Below are 21,147 nucleotides of genomic sequence, written 5' to 3' on the forward strand. Positions count from 1 at the left end.
GGTCTTACCATGAGACCTACGGTAATAGCTACTTCCCTATAGGAAAATTTGCTAAAAAAAACCCAGTTTTGATTGAAATTAGTATGTGATAATACTTATAATTCTTAACAACATAGTGTAACCCCCCATTGCTGTAAAAATTGTGGTTCAAAAGTTATTGTAGCTTATGTTATTTTCCCATTAAAACCTATGAAAAATGGAAAAAAAGGATTTAAAAAAAGATTTTGATTTAAATTTGTCTGTTATGGTCCTTATAGTTCTAAACAAAATAGTGCAACCCCCCATTCCTGTAAAAATTACTGTTCAAAAGCTAATGAAATTAAATTTTTGTGATTTTACCTGTTAAATGTCATAGTTAGTTACTCTCATCGCTTACCCATGATAAAGGTTGTTGACAAGCTAATGGGAGAAAGTATGTGTCACTAACACAAACGAGCTAGGAATTGGAAACAGCATCAATTACTCACCATGAGTGGAAATCAGCCATTCCCAAGTCGTTCTCTGGCAGGCTCGCCTCCCAGTCCAGTATTGTGTCATGCAGCCGGCCACGACACGGACGTCCATTGAGCCGTGACGTGGGGCATGGCTTCAGCAAACACTTCTGTCCAACACTCGAAGTAGCACCATTCCTCACAAACTGTCTGTTCAACAATGAGAAAACCACAATTAGGACAGGGCTTCAGCATTCTCTTTTCTGTGCAACAACGAGGAAACAAGGATGAACAATTTGCTTCTAGATGTGTAAAATAAAATAGCAGCTGTTATGAAAATGAAACAAGATTTTAACTTACTATACGGTCCTTGCACGAAGAACCGTACCCCAGTTTAGCTTAAATCTCATAAGTGTCCAAAAAGCTAAGAAAATCAAAATGACAATTCAATTATTAGTTTGCACGAATAAGTCTCCAGGGTTTTAGCAACCTTGCAACAATGTCTACGTTGGTTTAAACAAATAACATAGTAATACTTATGATGTACACTTTGAGCAACCTCACAGTAAATAGATAACATTTTGACATTATTTGGTAAAATTGGCTTTATGCCAGGATTCAGGAAACTGGATTTTGTGGTGCATCTTGATAGGTTGAACAGCAGGCCTTTTACTGACAATTTCCAATGAGAATATATTCTTCCCGTTGTCCGAGAAGCGCCTGACTCTTGAGACGCTGCGTGTCTGACGCGGGGCACTGCTCTGGTAGCAGTGAGATTGCTGATGGCCAACGTCTATTGTAGTGTTGTGTGATTGCCAGTGTTTAAGATAAGATTATTTAGGTTTAATTTGATTTTAAATGAAAAACTAACATTAACGTGGTTTTTTTAAAATTTAAGAAAAATCTGTTACTAATTCAGGCAAAAAAATGCTGGTGCCTGTAGGCCAGTTTACTGTTTAGTATAAGATGTATGACCTTTATGTCTAGGATAAACTCTAGACTGGGATAAACAGTTTGCAAATTGTAAAAAATTAATAGTCTTTAAATTCAGTAAATGCAATAGCAAACGTTTATGAGTATAGGATTAACTGGATGGATGGTTGAAATTAATTATTAATTACAGTATTAAAAACACTTCTTACAACACAATTATTTTACATTAACAATATTTCTTACCGGTTACATAAGGCACACTGCTCGATAAACATGTTCCCGTGCAGTTCTGCAAGATTTTTCCGAGGAAGACCAGATCTTAGATGAAGTCCATCAATGTTCTGACTCACTATATATTGCACTTTCCCTAAAAATATAGATTGCATTAAAACACTAGAAATGGTTCACGGTGGGCCTATACCAAATTTGTTCGCTAACCAAAATTGTAGTCTAGTGGTTTGATTAGAAAGGGCTTATTACTTGAGAATTAAGGAGACAAACGCTTATCCTGTCCTTTGTCTCCTTAATTCTCAAAATTGTCGTCTATGTGCATTATAAAATATGAAGGTCACCATGAAAATTTTCAGGACACAACTCGATTAAGAAGTTTATAAAACATTTTGGAGATTTTAATCCAAAACTACAGGTCATTACTGTATGGAATTATGAATTAAACTAAATCAGTTTTTATTATTTGTATTCAATGTCATGGTAATTAACCTTTATCTTTTGAACCCCTAACTCTGGTCTTGATACTATCATAGATAAAACATAGTCCCTTAGTAGATTTCCCATCCTTATGGAACAACTGAAGGCAATTTCATTGTTAGTTCTGTCCGGTTTTCTGTAGATGTTGTGTTTTGTTTACAATTTGTTTCTGTTATTTTAGGGTTAGTTTCTCATTATTTGTGAGTCTATTTTAATTTATAAAGGGATTCTGCACAGCTAAAGGAAAATATATTTCATTTGGTACCATCCGTGTCTAATTCGGTCCAGTAGTATGGTCAGGCTAGCTGTCATAAGTTTTGCAAAAGTTTTAGCGAACTCTATAGGTAGTAGCAGTAGCTATTACTGTAGGTGGCAAGGTAATACCTAGGCTTGGGACCAATTCATTTCATTTTGATGTCCTCAGAGGCCAAAAACACCATTCTTTCAAATTTTTTTATATATATATACTAGCAGATTACCCGTCCTTCGTACAGGGTTGGCATGTAAGTTTAAAATGCGTATTGCAGTCATACTCAAGCTTTGCGTTTGTAATGGGGGAGGACACAGTTTTATATAATTTGCTTCTTTAAATTGTCGGTATACCTAAGTATTATATATCTACCATAAACATAATGTTCTAACACTTATCCTAAACAATAAAAAAATTATTAAAAATTCTCAAAAAATCACAAACTATTTATTACATTAAAAAAACTGTAAACAATCCTACTTTTACAGTTCTCATTGCGTATCACAGTTTTTTGTTGCTGCTTAGTTCCAATTAGCTGTTTACATAAATGCAAAAAAAATTATAGTGCTGCGCCCTGTTGGTAAATATTATAACTTTTTTAATGCTTTTGTATATCATAGAACCAACTTTTTTAGTTGATACACCTGACTAAATTCTTTAATTCCCTTTAAAAATGAATACGGTACTCATAAGGTTAACATGGGGAACTACAGAGCCACTAGGGCGGAGCTCGAAAGGATTTTTGAGATAAGAATATGCCTATATGTTAATCGGGAATTTGAGCTATCATCATGCCAAATTTCAGCCCAATCCGTCCAGTGGTTTATGCGTGATTGAACTTCAAACAAACAAACAAACACACAAACTTTCACATTTATAATATTAGTAAGATATCCGTGAACTAACTTGAGTAATTTTTGTCTGATTTTGATGAAATTTGGTTTAAAGGTGTAAGGCGGGATAAACTTAACTTAATTGAGTTCGCGAACTAATATGATCGGACCAAGGGACGGGATTTTACGGGGGGTTTTATGGGGTAAAAATAGGGTTTTCTCATTTTTTACCCTCAAAACACAAAATTGCCCAATTTCTCTCTAGACCTTTTTAAAAAGCTTAAAAAAACAAATAATTTAGTAGGTCTATATCAAAGTGTTTTTGAACGGGTATTGGTAACGGAAAAAATTCAAAAAATTTTAAATTTAAAATTCTTTGTGTTATTCTTTTAGAGAGTATTGTAAAATGATGTGGTTTGCTTGTTTATGGATACATTTAGATCAAACTTGGCAAATTTATCCATTTTATACTAAGCTATCAGTATTTTACTAAAAAAACACACTTTATTAGTTTCCTTGAAGCAGCAAACCTAGGTACTCGTTAAAATTAATGTAATTTAAATAGATTTAATTGAAAATCAATTCAGATAAATGGAAATTCACTTAGTCGGCAGGTTTACTGCAGCAGGGGTATTGTTAAATATATAAGATTTATAGTTAAGAAATATTTGTTGTACACTAAGCAAGAATAACAATATAATTTTAAGTGTTTAGTTTCAACAGTTAATTGTTTATTTAGTTACGGTTAAGCTATGACTTTATAATATCAATAATGTAATACATTACATAATTGATTACTTTAAGTATTCTTCACATGACATCTACTGATGTAATATGTCACAATAATGTAATATGAAATTTGACATTTTTTTAACATTAGGGATATTGATCAAATTAAGTGCTGTAGTAATACTTCGACTACTCAACTTGATATTGTTTTCATAGCAATTTAATTGAGTATCAGACCAACTTAAGGACAAATTCCAGTGGGACCTGAAAGCAAAATGGAAAAAAACTCTGCAGACTTTCTTGAAACGACCTTCCAAATCCTCGACCTGTGTGGGGTTTGTCCCAACACACGACACACTAGTTTCATCCCTTGGACGAAGAAAGTGCCACACTTTGTGTTGATCTTCTTCCCCCTCTACTATCTGATCACTTTCATGATCCACTACTACAACAACGATCGAGACATTTTTGTCTTCATCCACGTTGTCAGCACCATCACTCAGTGGCTGACACATTCTCTTGCAATTCTCACTCCTCTGATCCGACCCGACGCCATCGTCAGGTTCTTCCAGATCTTGGAGGAGACGCAGAAAGTCATGTACTCCTTGGATATAACAGAGCCTGTCGTCTTGAGCAAGATGGTCCAGCAATGCTACATCGGCTTCTTCATCATCACACCAAGTCTTGTTGTGGCCTGCTGTATTGGCTACACACACACTTTCTACCAAACCACAGCCATCGCTGCCGTCATGACCGTGTCGTTCGCCACACTGATCAAAGGCAAGATGATGCTGTTGCTCATCCACAAGAATTTTGAAGCACTTAACGATCGGTTGGAGGTGGTATGTGAGCAGACTCTAGACGCTATCAGGAAAGACAGCTGCACTGGTAGTACAGGAAAAATACTAAATAAAAATGAAAAAATTAGTTCAGGGATGAAACTTTGGTTTTAACTTTGTTTTATCAATAGAAGTCAAGATCCGATGAGTCCCTAACAGTCCCGATGGTGGAACATGGTTTTTAGGGGGTGGGGAGGGGGAATTTTGATATAATTCATTATTCACGATTTGAAGTCATTTAGGAAGTCGGATTTAAGGTTTGTATACACGGTGAATCGATAGGAACCATATTTAGGTCGATAGAACCACCTCCATAAGAGATTTAGCATATTGGTACATGTTTAGTTGTTATTTTTTCTAGGAGGAGTAGGGGGAATTTTAAATAATTTACGATTTTTGACTTATGACTTGTTGGGTGTCGTTTTCAATGGATTTCTACATGCCAAATAGAAAGGAACCACTATTTTGTCGATATAACTACATTATTAACAGATTTGGAGTGCTATCTGAAATAAAATAAATGTTTGTGCACAAAATTATTTGTTTTATATTTAAACATAAAAAATAAAACAATTAACTTAACATCAAGTATTAATTGAATGAGTTTATTTTTACAATAAATTTAATTTTTCCTATTATAATAAAATACCCATCGCAGCAAACCTGCAGACCAAGCAAATTTTTTATTTACCTGACAGGATTACTATTTATTTTCTATTTAAATAACATTAATTTTAATGAGTCATTAGGTTTGCTGCTACAGGGGAGGTAATAGGGGTTGTTTTTATTGAAATGTTGATAGCTTAGTATAAAATAAACAAAATTGCCAACGTTGCGTCTTGCGTTGACGGTAAGAACCATAGATATATTTATTAAAATTGCCAAGTTTGGTTTAAATAAATATATCCACAAACAAGCGAACTACAACAGTTTATTTATTTTCCATTAGAATAACATGGGAATTTTAAATTTACATTTTTTTTATTATCTCCTTAACCTTAAAGGATAAGAATCCTTAAGGATAAGAAGTCGGTGAAAAATTACTTTAATTTTTACGGAAAGTAAATAAAAGAAACGTAAACAAAAAGAAACTTATTTAATAAAAAAAATTAAAGTACTTTTTTACAATGTAATGATGGAATGAAAATGTTTACAGTGTATGGTTTGTATATTTTTAAAACTATTCAGCATGTTTATAAAGATAAAAACACTGAAGTATCCAATAAATACAACACAAGGTGGAAAAATCTTACTGTAAAAAGTCATCATCGGCTGAAACTTTCAAAAATGAAACCTTCGTATATCGACAATTTATTCATAAGAAGTTTGCCTGCCTTACTAAAAAAAGATCAAAACAAACCCAATTTTTTTTTTTAAATTAAAATCATTTGTAATTAATCTGGCTCCTTATAGTATAGATGAGTTTCTAAATCAAAAATGAATTAGCTACACATTCTAAAATAATTGTAAAATTGTATGGTTAAGTCTTTAAGATTAAGTTGTATAACCAATTTTGTATGCTTTGACACTATTCATGTATGTAAAATGTATAAAGTGAATAAAGATAATTTGATTTGATTTGATTTGAACCGTTAGGCGTACAACCAGGCATATACTAAACTATTTAATATTTTAAGCTCTAGAAAGTGGTTTGGAAAGAAATTCTTTGTTGATGAGGTCAAAATGGAAAAACCCAATTTTCTCCCCAAAAAAATTCCCATAAACCCCTGTTCCCATAGTCCAATCATGCTGGTTTGCAAACTCGTTCGAATAAATTTAGGTTAACACGTTTGTACCAAATGACATCAAAATCGGATAATTTGTGCTCGAGTTATCACGCTAAACGGACACATATGTATATGAATTTGAAAGGATGGTGTTTTTGACTTCTGGGGACCACAAAACAAAAATGTAAATTGGTCCCGGGTCTAAGTCTTACCATGAGACCTACGGTAATAGCTTATTCCCTATATGGGAAATTCGCAAAAACCTCGTTGTAACTTAGAATGTATTCCTTTGACTTGCTGAAAAACAGTACAGATATGTACAAAATATATAAAACATATATACAAACTATGTAGGGCTACGCAAAGGTTAATAGATATTTACTTGAACTTTAAATCATAAAACATGGTTTAAACCCTGACATAATGTCAATGTATTACAATGTATTATGGGTTTATGGAGACTTTTGTGGGGAGAAAATTGGTTTTTCCCATTTTTGACCCCATCAACAAAGAATTTCACAATTTCTTTCCAAACCACTTTCAAGAGCTTAAAAGATTTAATAATTTAGTATATGCCTTGTTGTACGCCTAACGGTTAAGGAGATAATAAAAAAAATGTAAATTTAAAATTCCCATGTTATTCTAATGGAAAATAAATAAACTGTTGTAGATAAATAAACTTGTTTGTGGATATATTTAAACCAAACTTGGCAATTTTGTTTATTTCATACTAAGCTACCAACATTTTAATAAAAACAACCCCCATTACATCCCTGTAGCAGCAAACCTAATTATTAATTAAAAATAATGTTATTTAAATAGGAAATAAATCTGACAGTTTCTAGGACAAATTTTAGTAGAAATCCTGCCAGATAAATGGAAATTCGCTTGGTATGCAGGTTTGCTGCGGCGTGGGTATTTTTTATAATGGGGAAAATTGAATTTATTGTAAAAATAAACTCATTCAATTAATACTTTATGTTTAGATAATAGTTTTAATTTTTATGTTTAAATATTAAATAATTAATTTTGTGCAAAAACATTTATTTTATTTCTGTCAGATAGCACTCCAAATCTGTTAATAATGTAGTTATATCGACAAAATAGTGGTTCCATTCTATTTGGCATGTAGAAATCCATTGAAAACGACATCCAACAAGTCATAAGTCAAAAATCATAAAGTATTTAAAATTCCCCCTACCCCTCCTAGAAAAAACAACAACTAAACCTGTACCAATATGCTAAATCTCTTATGGAGGTGGTTCTATCGACCTAAATATGGTTCCTATCGATTCACCGTGTATACAAACCTTAAAAACGACTTCCTAAATGACTTCAAATTGTGAATAATGAATTATATCAAAATTCCCCCTCCCCACCCCCTAAAAAGCATGTTCCCCCATCGGGACTGTTAGGGACTCATCGGATCTTGACTTCTATTGGTAAAACGAAGTTAAAACCAAAGTTTCATCCCTGAACTAATTTTTTTGTTTTTTTGGTGAATTTTAATCTATTTTGCCTGTACTATGGAGATTTCACCTTCAAGATTCACAGGGAGAAACCCATCCCCAAGCCTAAGATGGCGTTTGCCTGCATCACTGTCGACGAGATCCACAAATTCAATGAGGCTCATTTTCGACTTTGCGATGCTCACCGGGTGATCAACGAGCTATACTCTACCCCCGGGATATTGATGCCTCTCACCACCTGCTTCATATTCATTCGCATGTTCATCATTGTCTCTGATTTCGGCCATTACATAGTTCACATCGTCTACGGTATTCTCTACCTGGTCATGTTCATCTCTTTTCTCACCTCGGCTACCAATGCCAAGAACAATGTAAGTGTTGCTCTAGTATTAATTTTGTTGACTGACATTCTGTCAGCTATCAGCGGCTTGTTTGAACATCTAGCCTTGTAGTTCTTTAGTGGGTTACCCGCTTTTAGTTATCTGCAAGCAGTTTTCTCTGAAACAAACCTTTTTCACTCATCCTACTTTACCAATTTTTACGGTTTATGTTTCATTTTAAAGCTTAAGATTTAGAGTTTTTTTTTTGTTACTTGTAATTTCAGTTATTTAAACCTGGTTTAACCCAATAAAACCATGTAATTATAAACAATAGCTGGTCCCCTGGTTACATAACAAAAAATTAAAGCACAGATTATAAAATTAACTCTAAAATTAAATTATAGAAATAAAATTTTGTCAACACCAGAGCTCAGTGTCCCCAACACGAACTATAGCTTAAGATTTTACTATGGGATGAGAAGTCTACTTGTGTTGGTTAGCCTATGGTTTTATTCACCTAATAACTATCCTAAACAAACATGACCATAAAAGTAATTGGATATTGCATTTTTTGTTTTGCCTCAAAAACAGGTTTTTAGTCCTATAAAAATGTGAAATTTGTGCACGAGTCTCTTCGTATTCTTTAATCCCATTTAATATTAAAGTATTACTTTGTTGTTAGTTACATGTTGCTGTATGTCGACCTCTAGTAAGATGGCATGATAAATATATCGATAGCAATTAGACGAACACCGCCTGGGTCGAGAACAGTTATCACTTGGAATTGAACTAGTGTTGAACTAGTGACCTTCAGATTTGAAGGCTAGCACTATTACCACCAGCTTCCGAGACAATTGTAATTAGGCTATATTATTTAGGTGCAGTACTACTTTTACTTGGACAATCTAGACATTTCAAGCAAATTGAAATAATTGACAAGTGAAGCCTCTATAAACCTCTATAGGTATTAAAAGTCACAAAACAAACTCATATAACGTATTATTATGTTTTAGTCCCTAAAAACTGGCTACTTGATCCATGAACTCCTTGTAGAAGATCACCCCTTTGAAATTGAGCAAGAGGTAAGTTTAGAGAAACCATAATGATAAGTTTTATGTTATGGCTTTAAACCAAACACAGTTGTCATCACATTACTTTTTGAATTACTATACATATTTTAAATTGATATAAAATCATCTTTGGATAACATTATTTTAGAGGAATATTTGATAAGTAGTGAGTTATTTCCAAGCAGGTCTACTGGTAAAAAAGCAAAGTATTTTCCAATAATTTTCCATTACAAAAAAAAATGCAACACAAACATGTGGTAGGCTAAACCAAGGCCCCATTACAAAACAGGCCATGCTGCAGCACGGGCAGCGCAACACTACGTCACAGTGGTGGATAGTTGAACTTAACTTTTACCATCAAAATCTTACAAACAGCCTAAAATTACCTAAAACATATGGGAATGTCGATGGCAATGAATTTATCAATGAATCTACCCACAAGTGTGACGTTATGGATTCTGCAGCATGGTCTGTTTTTCTAGTGGGGCCTTGGCTAAACCATAGATAAAACATACTCCCTTAGTAGATTTCTCATCCTTATGGAACAGCTGAAGACAATTTTATTGTTAGTTCTGTACGGTTTACGTAGAGGTCGTGTTTTGTTTACAATTTGTTTCCCGTTAATACAGTCATTTAAAACCTCGTTTAACCAAATAATACGATCTAATCATAAACAATATATTGTCCCCTAGTTATTTAACCAAACAGTAAAGCACAATTCAAAAAATTAACCCTAAAATAATAGAAACAAAATTTCGTCGACACTAGCGCCCAGTGTGGCGTACATGAACTAGACACGAAAAACGTGCTTCAAAATTTACAATGGGATGAGAAGTCTACTTGTGTTGGTTAGTCTATGGCTAAACCCACTAAAACAACACTTGTTCACAATTTTAAAACCGTAATCAGGAAATTAGATAGAAATTTCTCTGAATCCTTCAAGAAACACCTGTTGGTAGACCACCTACTTGTGAAAAGTGAGACCACACTCAAAAATAGATTCAATCACATAAGAACATTTCTGTTATAAAGTTCAAGGTAAGAATTTAAACTCACTTTTATTGAGTCACTATACTTTTGACTTAAATCTTGTAAAAAATTCAAATTTGGTAAAAAAAAGGGAAAAGATTTTCTTCTTATCGTAACACGCCTACAGTTATTCCCTTTTATGAGTTATTAACCCTGAGAATAAATAAACAATGTTTACTTTACTCGTGAACTGATTCGCTCCATTAAAGACTCAACAAATAGGCCTAATTTATGATTGCTGTTTTTAACTATTGTGGTTAAATAATTATGTTCTATACGATTTACAGTTGGAGTTTTTTTCCCACATTCTGAAACATCGGAAAGTTCAACTTTCGGCCGAAGGATTCTTCATTTTGGACCTGAAGATTTTAACGAAGGTAAACTAGAAATTTTGAATTCTATTGATGATTCTGAAAATGTTTTAAATATGATATTCTGAAAATACATTGATAATAAGTGATCTGTATAAAATATTTAAAATAAGATCTGTTTAGGTATAATTTGTAGGGTATTTATTAACTGAACCTTAAGTAGGTATACACCTGTAAGAATCAGTGGTATGGTATTGAAAGCAGGCACTGAACTTAGGACTATGCAAAAGCTCTGTGTGTGAACGTTTGTTGGGTATAGAATAAAAACATTTTCTTTTTCATCATGACTCAGTTATTTGGTTGCTTCTGTTACATCATAAACATTACCTAAATAAATAGGTTTCTAAAATTGTCTTATTCCAATAGCTATACTATTTTGGGGCAAAAAGTTTTAAAATAGTTTGCATTTTTTTTAGATTTGCAAGGGTTTGTATAAGGTTAGAATAAGTCTCGCTTTTGGTTATGAATCTGTACTATGGTTATATTAGTCAGGGGTACAGAAAAGGAATAAAACCAAACATAACTAATTAATGTAGGATCTAAAAGGAACGGTTAACTCAGTGCACCTCATAAATATTAAAATTAAGGGGCAAGCCGATGTACAAGAGATATATTTCTCCCTGATCATATCAAAACAGATATTAAAAATTATCCCATGGCTTTCAAGGAAGTAAAGTAAGTTCTCTAATGCAAAGAAAGATCTTAAAATAGTCCAAGACATCAATCTTTTCTATTTCAAGATAAGTGGAATCAATAGTAAAACTCCCCAAATCTGACCTCGGCTAGTCCTTGCTTTATCCAACCGTGCCATGGCCTATTGGTGAAAATATTTCATGGTAATATCTTGACTATTTCCCATGGCCGTGAGGAGATCATCACCGTCACCCGCAATGATGGCAAAATCTTGTATCCTCCGCGATCACAGAAACATCATCCTTTTCCATTATCATCGTCCTTCTGCAATCGTGGAAAAATCCTAGACAAATCCACGGTCAAGAAAAAAAATCCTCATTGCCTTCGCCAATTGCAGCATAATCTTGAACATCTCCCTCAGTCAACATTATCATCGTCTCCAGCAATTACGGAAACTATCGTTGTTATCTACGATCGCTGCAAACTCCTAAGCATCTCCTGTGGTACAGGAAACATCATTGTCGTCTTCCCTGACAGTAGCAAAATCTTGAATGTGTCCCTTAATCCCGGAAACAGTGATCGTCGTCTCCCAAGGTTGTGGCAAAATATTAAGCATCTCCAGCAGTCACGAGAACATTATCATCGTCTTTTGCAATGACACACAGTCAATAAATGTCAGTTAAGTAATTAATTTGGTAATTTAATATGCTCCTCCGACAATTCGACCTTTTCACTGTTCCATGGTCTGGGTCCTGTGGGTGTTGGATTAGCAGGGTTGTTCTGTACATCCAAAAATATACCCTGGTTTGTTTACTGGACTACTTTTTCAAACTTGAAGCTCTTGTTACAGATGATGTGCACTCTTGTTCCTCTCATCCTGATTCTAGTCCAGAGGAGGAATCGAACCAAAACTGCTTGAAACAAATCTCAAAAACCGTAGAAACTAGAGTTATAAGCTATGTAGCTTCACTTAGTCGTATAGATATTACTTATATATTACTTTCGGTAAATTTAGTACCGTACTTGATTTAATTTTTTACTTATGTGCTACAGTAAAACTTCACTAACTCAACATTGTGGATCTAAAGATTATCAAGTTATCCAGAACATTGAAATTTGTAATGGGTTTTTTAAATGAATATACAGGGTGTAAGTAAACAGCCAAACTCCGGTTGTTTTTTTCATAAATTTTTCAAAAATCGCTTCGTTAACCAGATATCCGCCATTTTATATCTTTTATACTAACATTTTTATTTTTCGATTTTTTCAACCGATCTTTATAAAACTTGGTACCGGTATGTAGATTAAGGTAGAAAAGCCCTATGTTAGAAAAAATCATCTTGATTCAACTTAAAATTTCAAAATGGTGGCCATTTTAATTTCTTAAACTTAAATTACTCAAAAATGGCTAATTTTATGAAAAAATCAAGAAGATATTTTTTTTTCTAACATGGGGCTCTTAACCTACATACCAAGTTTTATAAAGATCGGTTGAATAAATAAAAAAATAAAAATGTTTATAAAAAAAATACAAAATGGTGGATATTTGGTTAACGAAGCGATTTTGGAAAAAATCTTATTCTTGATTTTCCCTTTATTTTGACCCATGGAACCATTTTCCGGAGTTTGGCTGTTTACTTACCCTGTATAACAGACTAACTTTTACATACAAAATGTATAGGTAATTGCTTTTTTTTGCTAGCACCTTATCAGCTGTTGCCTTGTCCAGTTATGCAGACTCTCAAGTTACAGTGTGTCGAGCTAGTGAGGTTTTACTGTACAGAGCTTAACAGTAGATTGCCAGATGTTTACAAAATGTCATTCATCGCAACATTGCAAATGCCAGATGTTTACAAAATGTCATTCATCGCAACATTGCAAATGTATTGGTTATGGAAAATGCTAAATAGTTTTGCTAGGATAGTATTTTTTATAAATTTACTTTTGCATTAAAAGGTTTCCACCTCCCAAAAATAGACCAAATTAAGTTATTCCTCGTTTGATTATAATTAATTATTGTGTCTAATTTGTTACTATTTATTTTTTTAACTCGCTTGTTTCACACATTTAGTCACATAGAACCAGTTTGTAATCAAATATATCTGCAAATAAAATATTTTTCTGTGATCTTTGAATTACAGTATGTGTTTCATTACCTTGTTTTCCCTACACTTTCATTGTAGCCAGGTCTATAAAATGGAATTGACAGTAGCATTTCTAGCAGTAGTGGCCCCTTGGCCATACGACAGTGTCAAATCCACTGTTAACACAATTAATATGAATTTGCTGGTCAATGGATAATATTGCTGGAATATGTTAATTAACTATTTTTTGTTGTTTCTAATTAACCTGGGCACTGTACAGAATAGATACAAATATTTACTTAATATTGGTTTTATATTAGGCTACCTGTTGTCAGTTCCAAATTGTAACTTTTGTCAATGCTACATGTTTTGGCACTGCCATTTTCAAGCACAGGACCAGGAATGTACACTGAAAACACCGCTTGTATAGATTCGTTGTTCGTTTACACACATGACACATAAATAAATAATACTTTTAGTTGGATAGGCCTATCAACTAAAGTTGGTCCGTTCCCGGTCGTGTAAAGGCAATTTTTTGTACCCGTGATATGCCTATGCAACTAAAAGTATTATTTATTTATATGTCGTGTGTTAAGTGTCATGTGTGTAAACCAACGATGAAACAAGCGGTTTTATTAATGTACATTCCTGGACTATATGCTTGAAAATGGCAGCTCACCGAAACATGTAGCATTGACAAAAGTTACAATTTGGAACTGACGACAGGTAATATAAAACCAATATTAGGCATTATACATTTCCAGGGCTACTACAATGAATTTAAAAAATGTTTGCTACTAAAGTAGGTTAATGCCTCTTGAGTCTTCATGATCTTAACAGTTGGCATGAATCATTACTAGCCCACATTAGGTTATGGATTGTAAAAAGCATTTAATCTTACCAACTTCAACAAGCTTGGCCAACGCCATGTGAGTTTTGGTAGGAATGGCATCGTTGAATGATATGTTTATATCTGGCTTCTCTCCTTTAGCTTCCAAAGTCCAAACCCCTTTTGGGCCTCTGTAAAATAAAAATTATGGCTTAAGTTTATCAGTTGCACGGTTCGGGTGGATAATAAAACATAACAACTGATCTATTTTTACTGGCTTGTGAGCTCCCATTTGATTAAAAACTGTGCTGTATTAAAGCTTGCATTTAACTACATACGCAACAAACATACGATTTACCTGCAAGAGCACAAGGGTTTCTATCCTCGCTGTAAGCTTGTAAGTTAGAGTGAGAGTTATAATATAGCCTAGCCAACTCTTCTTTACACTAGGCCTAGGCCTACTAAAAAAATCCTGAAAACTGTATAACTTAATGTTAAAGGAGCATTATTCGCTTTCGCATTCTTATGGAACAGCTGAAGACAATTATATTGTTGGTTCCGTGCTGTGCTGCTAGAATCGAGTTTTTTTTTATTTACATTTTTTTCTTCTTTTCATTTCAGTAATTTAAAACCTTGTTTAACTAAATACAACAGTATAGCCTAATTATAAACAATAACTCGTCCTTTAGTTATATAACCAATCAGTAAAACATAAAATTAACCATAAAAGAGTGGAAACAAAATTTTTTTGACACTAGTGCTAAGTGCCACCAACATAAAAAACAAGCTTCAAATTTTACAATGGGATGAGAAATCTCTAGTCGCCAGAAAAGTATGGGACGAAGTAAGGGATAAGTTTTTTCTGAATACCTACTAAGTTTTTTTTAAGGCAAACAATCGTCAGATAGCAACAATAGCCGCAATACGTCTTGCGGGTAAGCACAGTTTGCCATTTTCGTCTAAACTGACTCCTAAAACCGGGAAGATTTGATAAGTGTTATAAATGTGCTGCTTGTATTGTAGCCACCACTGCCGCTTATGTGTGGCTCAGGTTCCTGCTCGACACGTGTAAAAATTCGACACTACCATACATGTTAAGGATTGTCTGACAAGGTACGTTTTTACCATTCTTAGAAACAATCTTAATTACAAATGGCAAAATGTTGTTGGTGTTGATAGTGAACTACTTAGAAACACTTTTTGAGCTGTTAATACAAAATTAGGTATAAATTCATTATGACAGCTAGCAAAAAACATCCCCCCCAAAAAAAAATTCCTGTAGCGCAAACATGCCACAAAACCCCTTCTGGGCACCCCTGATTGGAGGGAATTTGGCGGGCGAAAGTATCGCTCATCTGGTATCGTTCGATTCATAACGAAACGAGGAAAGTCTTACAAACATATTTATAATAACCCTACAACATAACCACCGCAGCGCGCTGTATAAGTGTGGCCTCCGGATAATACCACAGTAGGCCTACCACTTTTTGATTCCGATTCCATCAATAATGTTTAAAACATGTCTCCCGCCATCACAGCAAAACCCAGAATAACACCCACAGTAACGGAACATCAGCATCGTCTTCCACATTCGCAGCCAAACTGTTGTAGTTTGCTAGAGATATTTTTATCAAACGTGGCAAATAATGTATTTGATAGGCTACTAAGCTATTGATAGTTTGCTAAAAAAACACACTTTATTACACTCTCTGTAGCAGCAAACCTAGGCAGGTTCTAAAAAAATACAATTAAGACTAACCTGAAGTCAGGAATTCCAGCTGAAGTGCTTATGCCAGCACCTGTATGAACCACAACATGGCGAGCCTCTGAGATCCATTCAGCAAGTTTGGAAACCTTTTCAGCCACCTCTTCTTCACTGTCAAATTTCTATAACAAATTAACTTAGCTTAATTGGCCCTATATTAAGTTTACCTAATAGAATTGGATTTAGTTGGACTAACCAAACAGGACAACACATAAGTTTAAGTTAGGCCTAACTTAGGCTGATAATAAAAATGAGAGAATCTTCCTAAAAAAAGATACCGATGTCTTTACAATTCATAAGTTAATTCATTCTTGTGCCAAGTTACGGTAGTTATTTTGGAAGCTTCGTTATACCAGTATGCAACACATTACCTAGACCTAATTAAAAGTTTGTTGCGTTTGTATTAGGGTACACTTCCATACCTGTTGGCACAAACAACCGAATGAGTAATATTGATTATTCGATTGTTTAATTCGATGTATCGTTTGGTTAGTTAGGTTAGGTTAACCTTACCTAACAAGCCAAACGATATATCGATCGATATTTTCATTCGGTTGTTTGTACAAACAGATATGGAAGTGTACCCTTACAAGATACAAGATACAAGAATACTTTATTTACAATCTTTAAGATTGAAAGGGCGTCAATACAGAAATTTCAGAATTGTGCAGTTGCTATATAAAAGTCAATACAAATTGTTATTTTTTAAGAATAAAAAATAGATGATCAGAGTTCTTGCAGTGATGATTTATTCAAGTTCTTGCCAAGACAAATACTCATTCAGGCTATAAAATGGTCTATGTAACAGCCAGCACTTTAGTTCTTTCTTCAGTTTTCTGGGTTGAAGAGACTTCAAGTGGACGGGAAGGACGTTAAAAAACTTGGCACGCATGTATGAGGGTTTCTCTTCATAGAGCCTTGTGTTGTGAGCAGGAGGCTTACTAAATAAATACTTAGGCTACAGTATTTATTTTAACTTACTATACTTAACTTAACTGTACTAACTTGGGAGCATTTTATTAAAGAGCCATTGCGTAGCCCAAATAACGCTAGAGTCTCAACAGTGTATGCTAAAATTATTGTTTCCTTCATCCTAGTGATGTAGGCCCCTACATCAGGCCCAACCTGTGGTCGTAGTCAGCCTATACTAATGATGACCATAATGTGTAGCCCTTACTTTATTACTATGATCTGAAGATGTTGTTGAAATAGCGTTTACAAGGTATCCCTTAGCTAAGAGTAATACAGAAACTTATTGTAGCCTAGATTGAAGTGTTATTGTAACCACTCTTTATTTGTAGCTTATGCCTATTGTGTTTGCAGTTGAGTTTGTTGAAAGTTTTGATTAAGTAACTATCTTACTTACCATGTTTTAATATTCTTATTATTAATCTGATAAAAGTAAAAAAAAAAAATATAAAAATCCAGGTAGGCCCAGGCCTAGCCTAGTTTTAAACAATAACCTAGGTTAGAATAGGCTCCAGTCATTTACTAATAGGCCTACGGACAGGACTTCATTTTATTTAAACTAAGCATGGAAAATACAGATGGGACAAGCCCAAATATTTTATTATATTCATTACCACCGAAAGTCATCAAACTTACTTCTTCCAATCCTAATACTCCTTTGTTTTCATAGGGTGATAGTCCATCGGCATAATTGCAAGACATTTTGATTTTCTCACCAGCCACAATAGTTATGTTATACTGTATATTATATAGCTCTTTAAATAATCATCCTGACAAAGTTATATCTTTTGAGTAGACCGAACTTATAACAATGAACACTGCAATGTGAGAAATCGGTTAATGATTGTTTTTGAGGAGAGGATGTTTATTGTTAACTTTTTCTGTTTTTGTTTTGATTTAGTGACAACATAAATAGCAGTGTGTCAGACAGGTACAGATTCTCTTCTCTAATCAGATACCGGTACAGTACAGACACTAGACAGAGACCGAGAAGCCGGCATTTCTTCAATATACAGCTGCATAGAGATAGAGTAATAGGAAGATGCGGAAATATATGTGTAAGTATGTTTATGTAGCCGTGGTTTTATCTGTGGTAGTATCATAGATAAAACCATAGACTAACCAACACAAGGGAGTATGTTTTATCTATGATAAAACATACTCCTCAAGGAGTTTCATGTGCGAGGCAAAGCTGGCTTTTTGGGGTAGCGGATTTTGATCCCCCTGGGCAAACGTGACGTCACAAACCAGGGGGTAAAATTCCGGCCGCGAACTTTTGAGTTTCGCGATATCAGCTCGATGGATTAAACGCGGAATTAAACATATATTTATATATTTTCACGGTTGTGAATTTAATCAGAACACATCAAATTATAAAAACCTAGAATGTACGGCCCGGATTTTACCCCCGGAATTTTACCCCCCGGATTTTTACCCCCAGAATTTTAACCCCTGGCCAGATATATAAATTAGTGAGAATGATTAATTATATTCATTCAGTTTTAATTTAATAGTAAACATTTTATTATTAAGTAGCCTATCTTAATTTATTTGTAACATTAACTAATCGAACAGCTTATTAATTTTAATTTTGACATTCCAGTATCAGGATTCGATCTTTGATGCCAACTGTCGGTTAATATGATCAAAATAAAACAGCGAATTCTGTTTACTTAGTTGAGATTACAAAATAAATAAAGATAGGCTATTAAATAATGAAATGTTTACAAATAATTAAAAACAGAAATAAGAAAATCAATCATTCAATTTCTAAAACTGGCCAGGGGGTAAAATTCTAGGGGGTAAAAATCCGGCCCGTACATCTTCAGTTGTCTAAACGCTAGTTATAAGGACAGGGGGTAAAATTCCGGTTTTCATCGCTAATCTAATTAATCACGCTCTGGCTATTTTCATTAGACATCCAAATCCGCGGGGGTAAAATTCCGGCCGGGAACAAACTTTTGGCCGCTCAGATTACTACGTCATAGTGACGTCAGCTTTGCCCAGGGGGTAAAATTCCAGGGGGATAAAATTCCGGCGACCTGCTTTTTGTAAGTGCACTTGTACAATCATTGACTACTAATTTACTATACAAGGCAAAGCCATTATGATTAGAATATTTAAGCAAGTGCAGGTTTAAATCACTTCCTGAACCGCTCAGAATCAGTATCTTCCACTTCTTCTTTTTATATTTAATGTTTTTGGGTGTATTGGTTAAAAACCCAATTGTATACAGTATTGAAAATCATAGGTAACTGACATTTTATTTTAAAACCTACTTATTGGTAAAAATTAGAACTTTATACATATGATTATGGTTTAAGGGGTTATCAGTGTGTGGGTTGACAGCCCCATTCTCTAGGGTACCAGTTTCCAAGAAGGACATAGCTTAATGCTTAATCTTAATTGCAGCACACAAGGGTCTGTGCACAAGTTCATAAAAACCTACAACAGCTTCTTGGAATTTATGTCTTTTTGCCAAACTATTTAGTTTTGGAAATTGTAATTTAAGAAAGGTATGTTTTATAAAGGTCATTTTCATAACTATTTATTGCCTGACAAGTACAAATCATTATAAAATTACACTTGAGGACAAGGTAGAATAGGGTTTTATGATGATAATAGGCAATGGACATTAATTCTCTACATGACAAATAAGATTTTTGGATTGCTTTGTGAGCCAGTGGATGGATGGATGGATAATGAGTTAATTCCCATTTAAGTTGTGGACAGAGGCGCCAAAAAAACAAGCAGTATCCACAGCAAAACATTTAAAGGAAGATTCTTTAAATGTTAAAGCAAAAGTGATGCTGCTTAAGATGTATTTGTAAAATGAGAAAAGAAGGTAGAAGTATACTTTTTTTAATACTTTAATACTTTTCAATGAAATGGCGACCATACAAAGTAGGTATATTTTATCTAAGTATGAATGGAGATGAGTGTAGGATGAGTGGCGCGATCTTGTAGTCTTGTTATTGACTAAGGCCGACATATTCCTTAGACACAGCTGTTAATTAATAGCCCATACAGCTAATGGCAAGCCTAAAGGGACCTACAGTTTATAGTGGAATCCGAACCACATTTTTGCCTTGGTATATACGAATTGGTCTAATTATCATGTTATATTAGTATGTTGATAGTATGTTATATAGTATGTTGATCTTGTAATTGTAACCAAAAGTGATTATTCACACGTCAAAATGACGTCACAACCCATTCCCGTTCCAGTCCTAATTCCAGTATTGCAAAATAATGTAAAGGTTACTTTTTTCTAGAAGCAATTTTTAATTACTCACTCACATTAAATTTCGGTGAAGATGGAGGTTAATTTAACTTTTTGCTATATTGAAGCGTTAAAATAATTTATTTCAAAAAAAGGTGAGCATATTCAGGTAAGGATTGAACGTTCTACAACAGTCGATGGAGCGCAAAAGCCATTTCTGCTATCAAAAGGAATTTTTGAAATGTTACAGAAAGTTTGGTTAGGCTACATTAGAACAGATTCATTTCAGAATTCTGCTATCAAACAGAATTTTGAATGTTACAACAAGTTTGTTTAGTAGGTTAGTTTAGAACAGTTTCATTTCATAATCAACATTTAAGGGCAGAAAAACTTGAAGTAGATTCCATCCATTTCGGCTAATGAGGTATAGAAGAGGTACTAACGTTCCTAATACTAGGTTTTCTTTGTGTGCAACTTGTTCCCAAGCAGTTATAAAAGTAATTGGATTAGGAGCGTAATGTGACGTCATTTGGAACTGACGTGCGAATGCCACTACAATCTCGTAACACATTGCGACATTCTGGACCCCTGCTGTTCTTGAATTAAGACATTCAAATTTACATTCAACAGATCAACTGACCAGATGGTGTATTTTAGACTAGCGTCTCAGGTTCCTGGTCAGAAACCGATGAGAACCTCTTTTGCATAACAGACCTTAAAGAATAGACTCTGAGCAGCCACCAGACTGAGTAGAGTTGTATTGACAGTTATTACACTTGATTTAGACTTTTTCACTACCTACTGTACTAAGACACACAATAACTTATATTGCTGCTTAATCTTACAGCTATGCCTTATAATCGACCTGTTAACATCTTTCGATGTCACCTTCCAAACAGGTAAACAAAATTAATTTCTTTCATTACTAAAATATT

General features: G+C 34.0%; 1 protein-coding gene and 1 long non-coding RNA gene across 2 annotated transcripts in view; one reads left to right on the forward strand and one right to left on the reverse strand.

Moving 5' to 3' along the window:
- Positions 1 to 17,865, reverse strand: part of LOC128987284 (NAD-dependent protein deacetylase Sirt6-like) — a 36,291-nt gene extending 18,426 nt beyond the window's left edge. The window contains exons 1-5 of the mRNA XM_054408050.1: positions 17,626 to 17,865; positions 16,015 to 16,142; positions 14,328 to 14,446; positions 1,608 to 1,731; positions 468 to 641 (exon numbers count right to left, since the gene is read on the reverse strand). Of these exons, the coding sequence (XP_054264025.1) occupies positions 468 to 641; positions 1,608 to 1,731; positions 14,328 to 14,446; positions 16,015 to 16,142; positions 17,626 to 17,691 (611 nt within the window). The 5' untranslated portion in view covers positions 17,692 to 17,865. The remainder of the gene's footprint in view (positions 1 to 467; positions 642 to 1,607; positions 1,732 to 14,327; positions 14,447 to 16,014; positions 16,143 to 17,625) is intronic.
- LOC128987285 (uncharacterized) lies at positions 9,207 to 12,289 on the forward strand. Its single transcript, XR_008490223.1, has 3 exons — positions 9,207 to 9,321; positions 10,626 to 10,715; positions 12,193 to 12,289. It is a non-coding gene; the product is annotated as an uncharacterized LOC128987285 (long non-coding RNA).
- Positions 17,866 to 21,147: the final 3,282 nt, after the last annotated feature.

This window comes from Macrosteles quadrilineatus, unplaced genomic scaffold, assembly GCF_028750875.1.
Source record: "Macrosteles quadrilineatus isolate MER2022 unplaced genomic scaffold, UCM_ALF_1.0 Scaffold_2__2_contigs__length_208266976, whole genome shotgun sequence".
In the NCBI taxonomy this organism is placed as follows: domain Eukaryota; kingdom Metazoa; phylum Arthropoda; class Insecta; order Hemiptera; family Cicadellidae; genus Macrosteles; species Macrosteles quadrilineatus.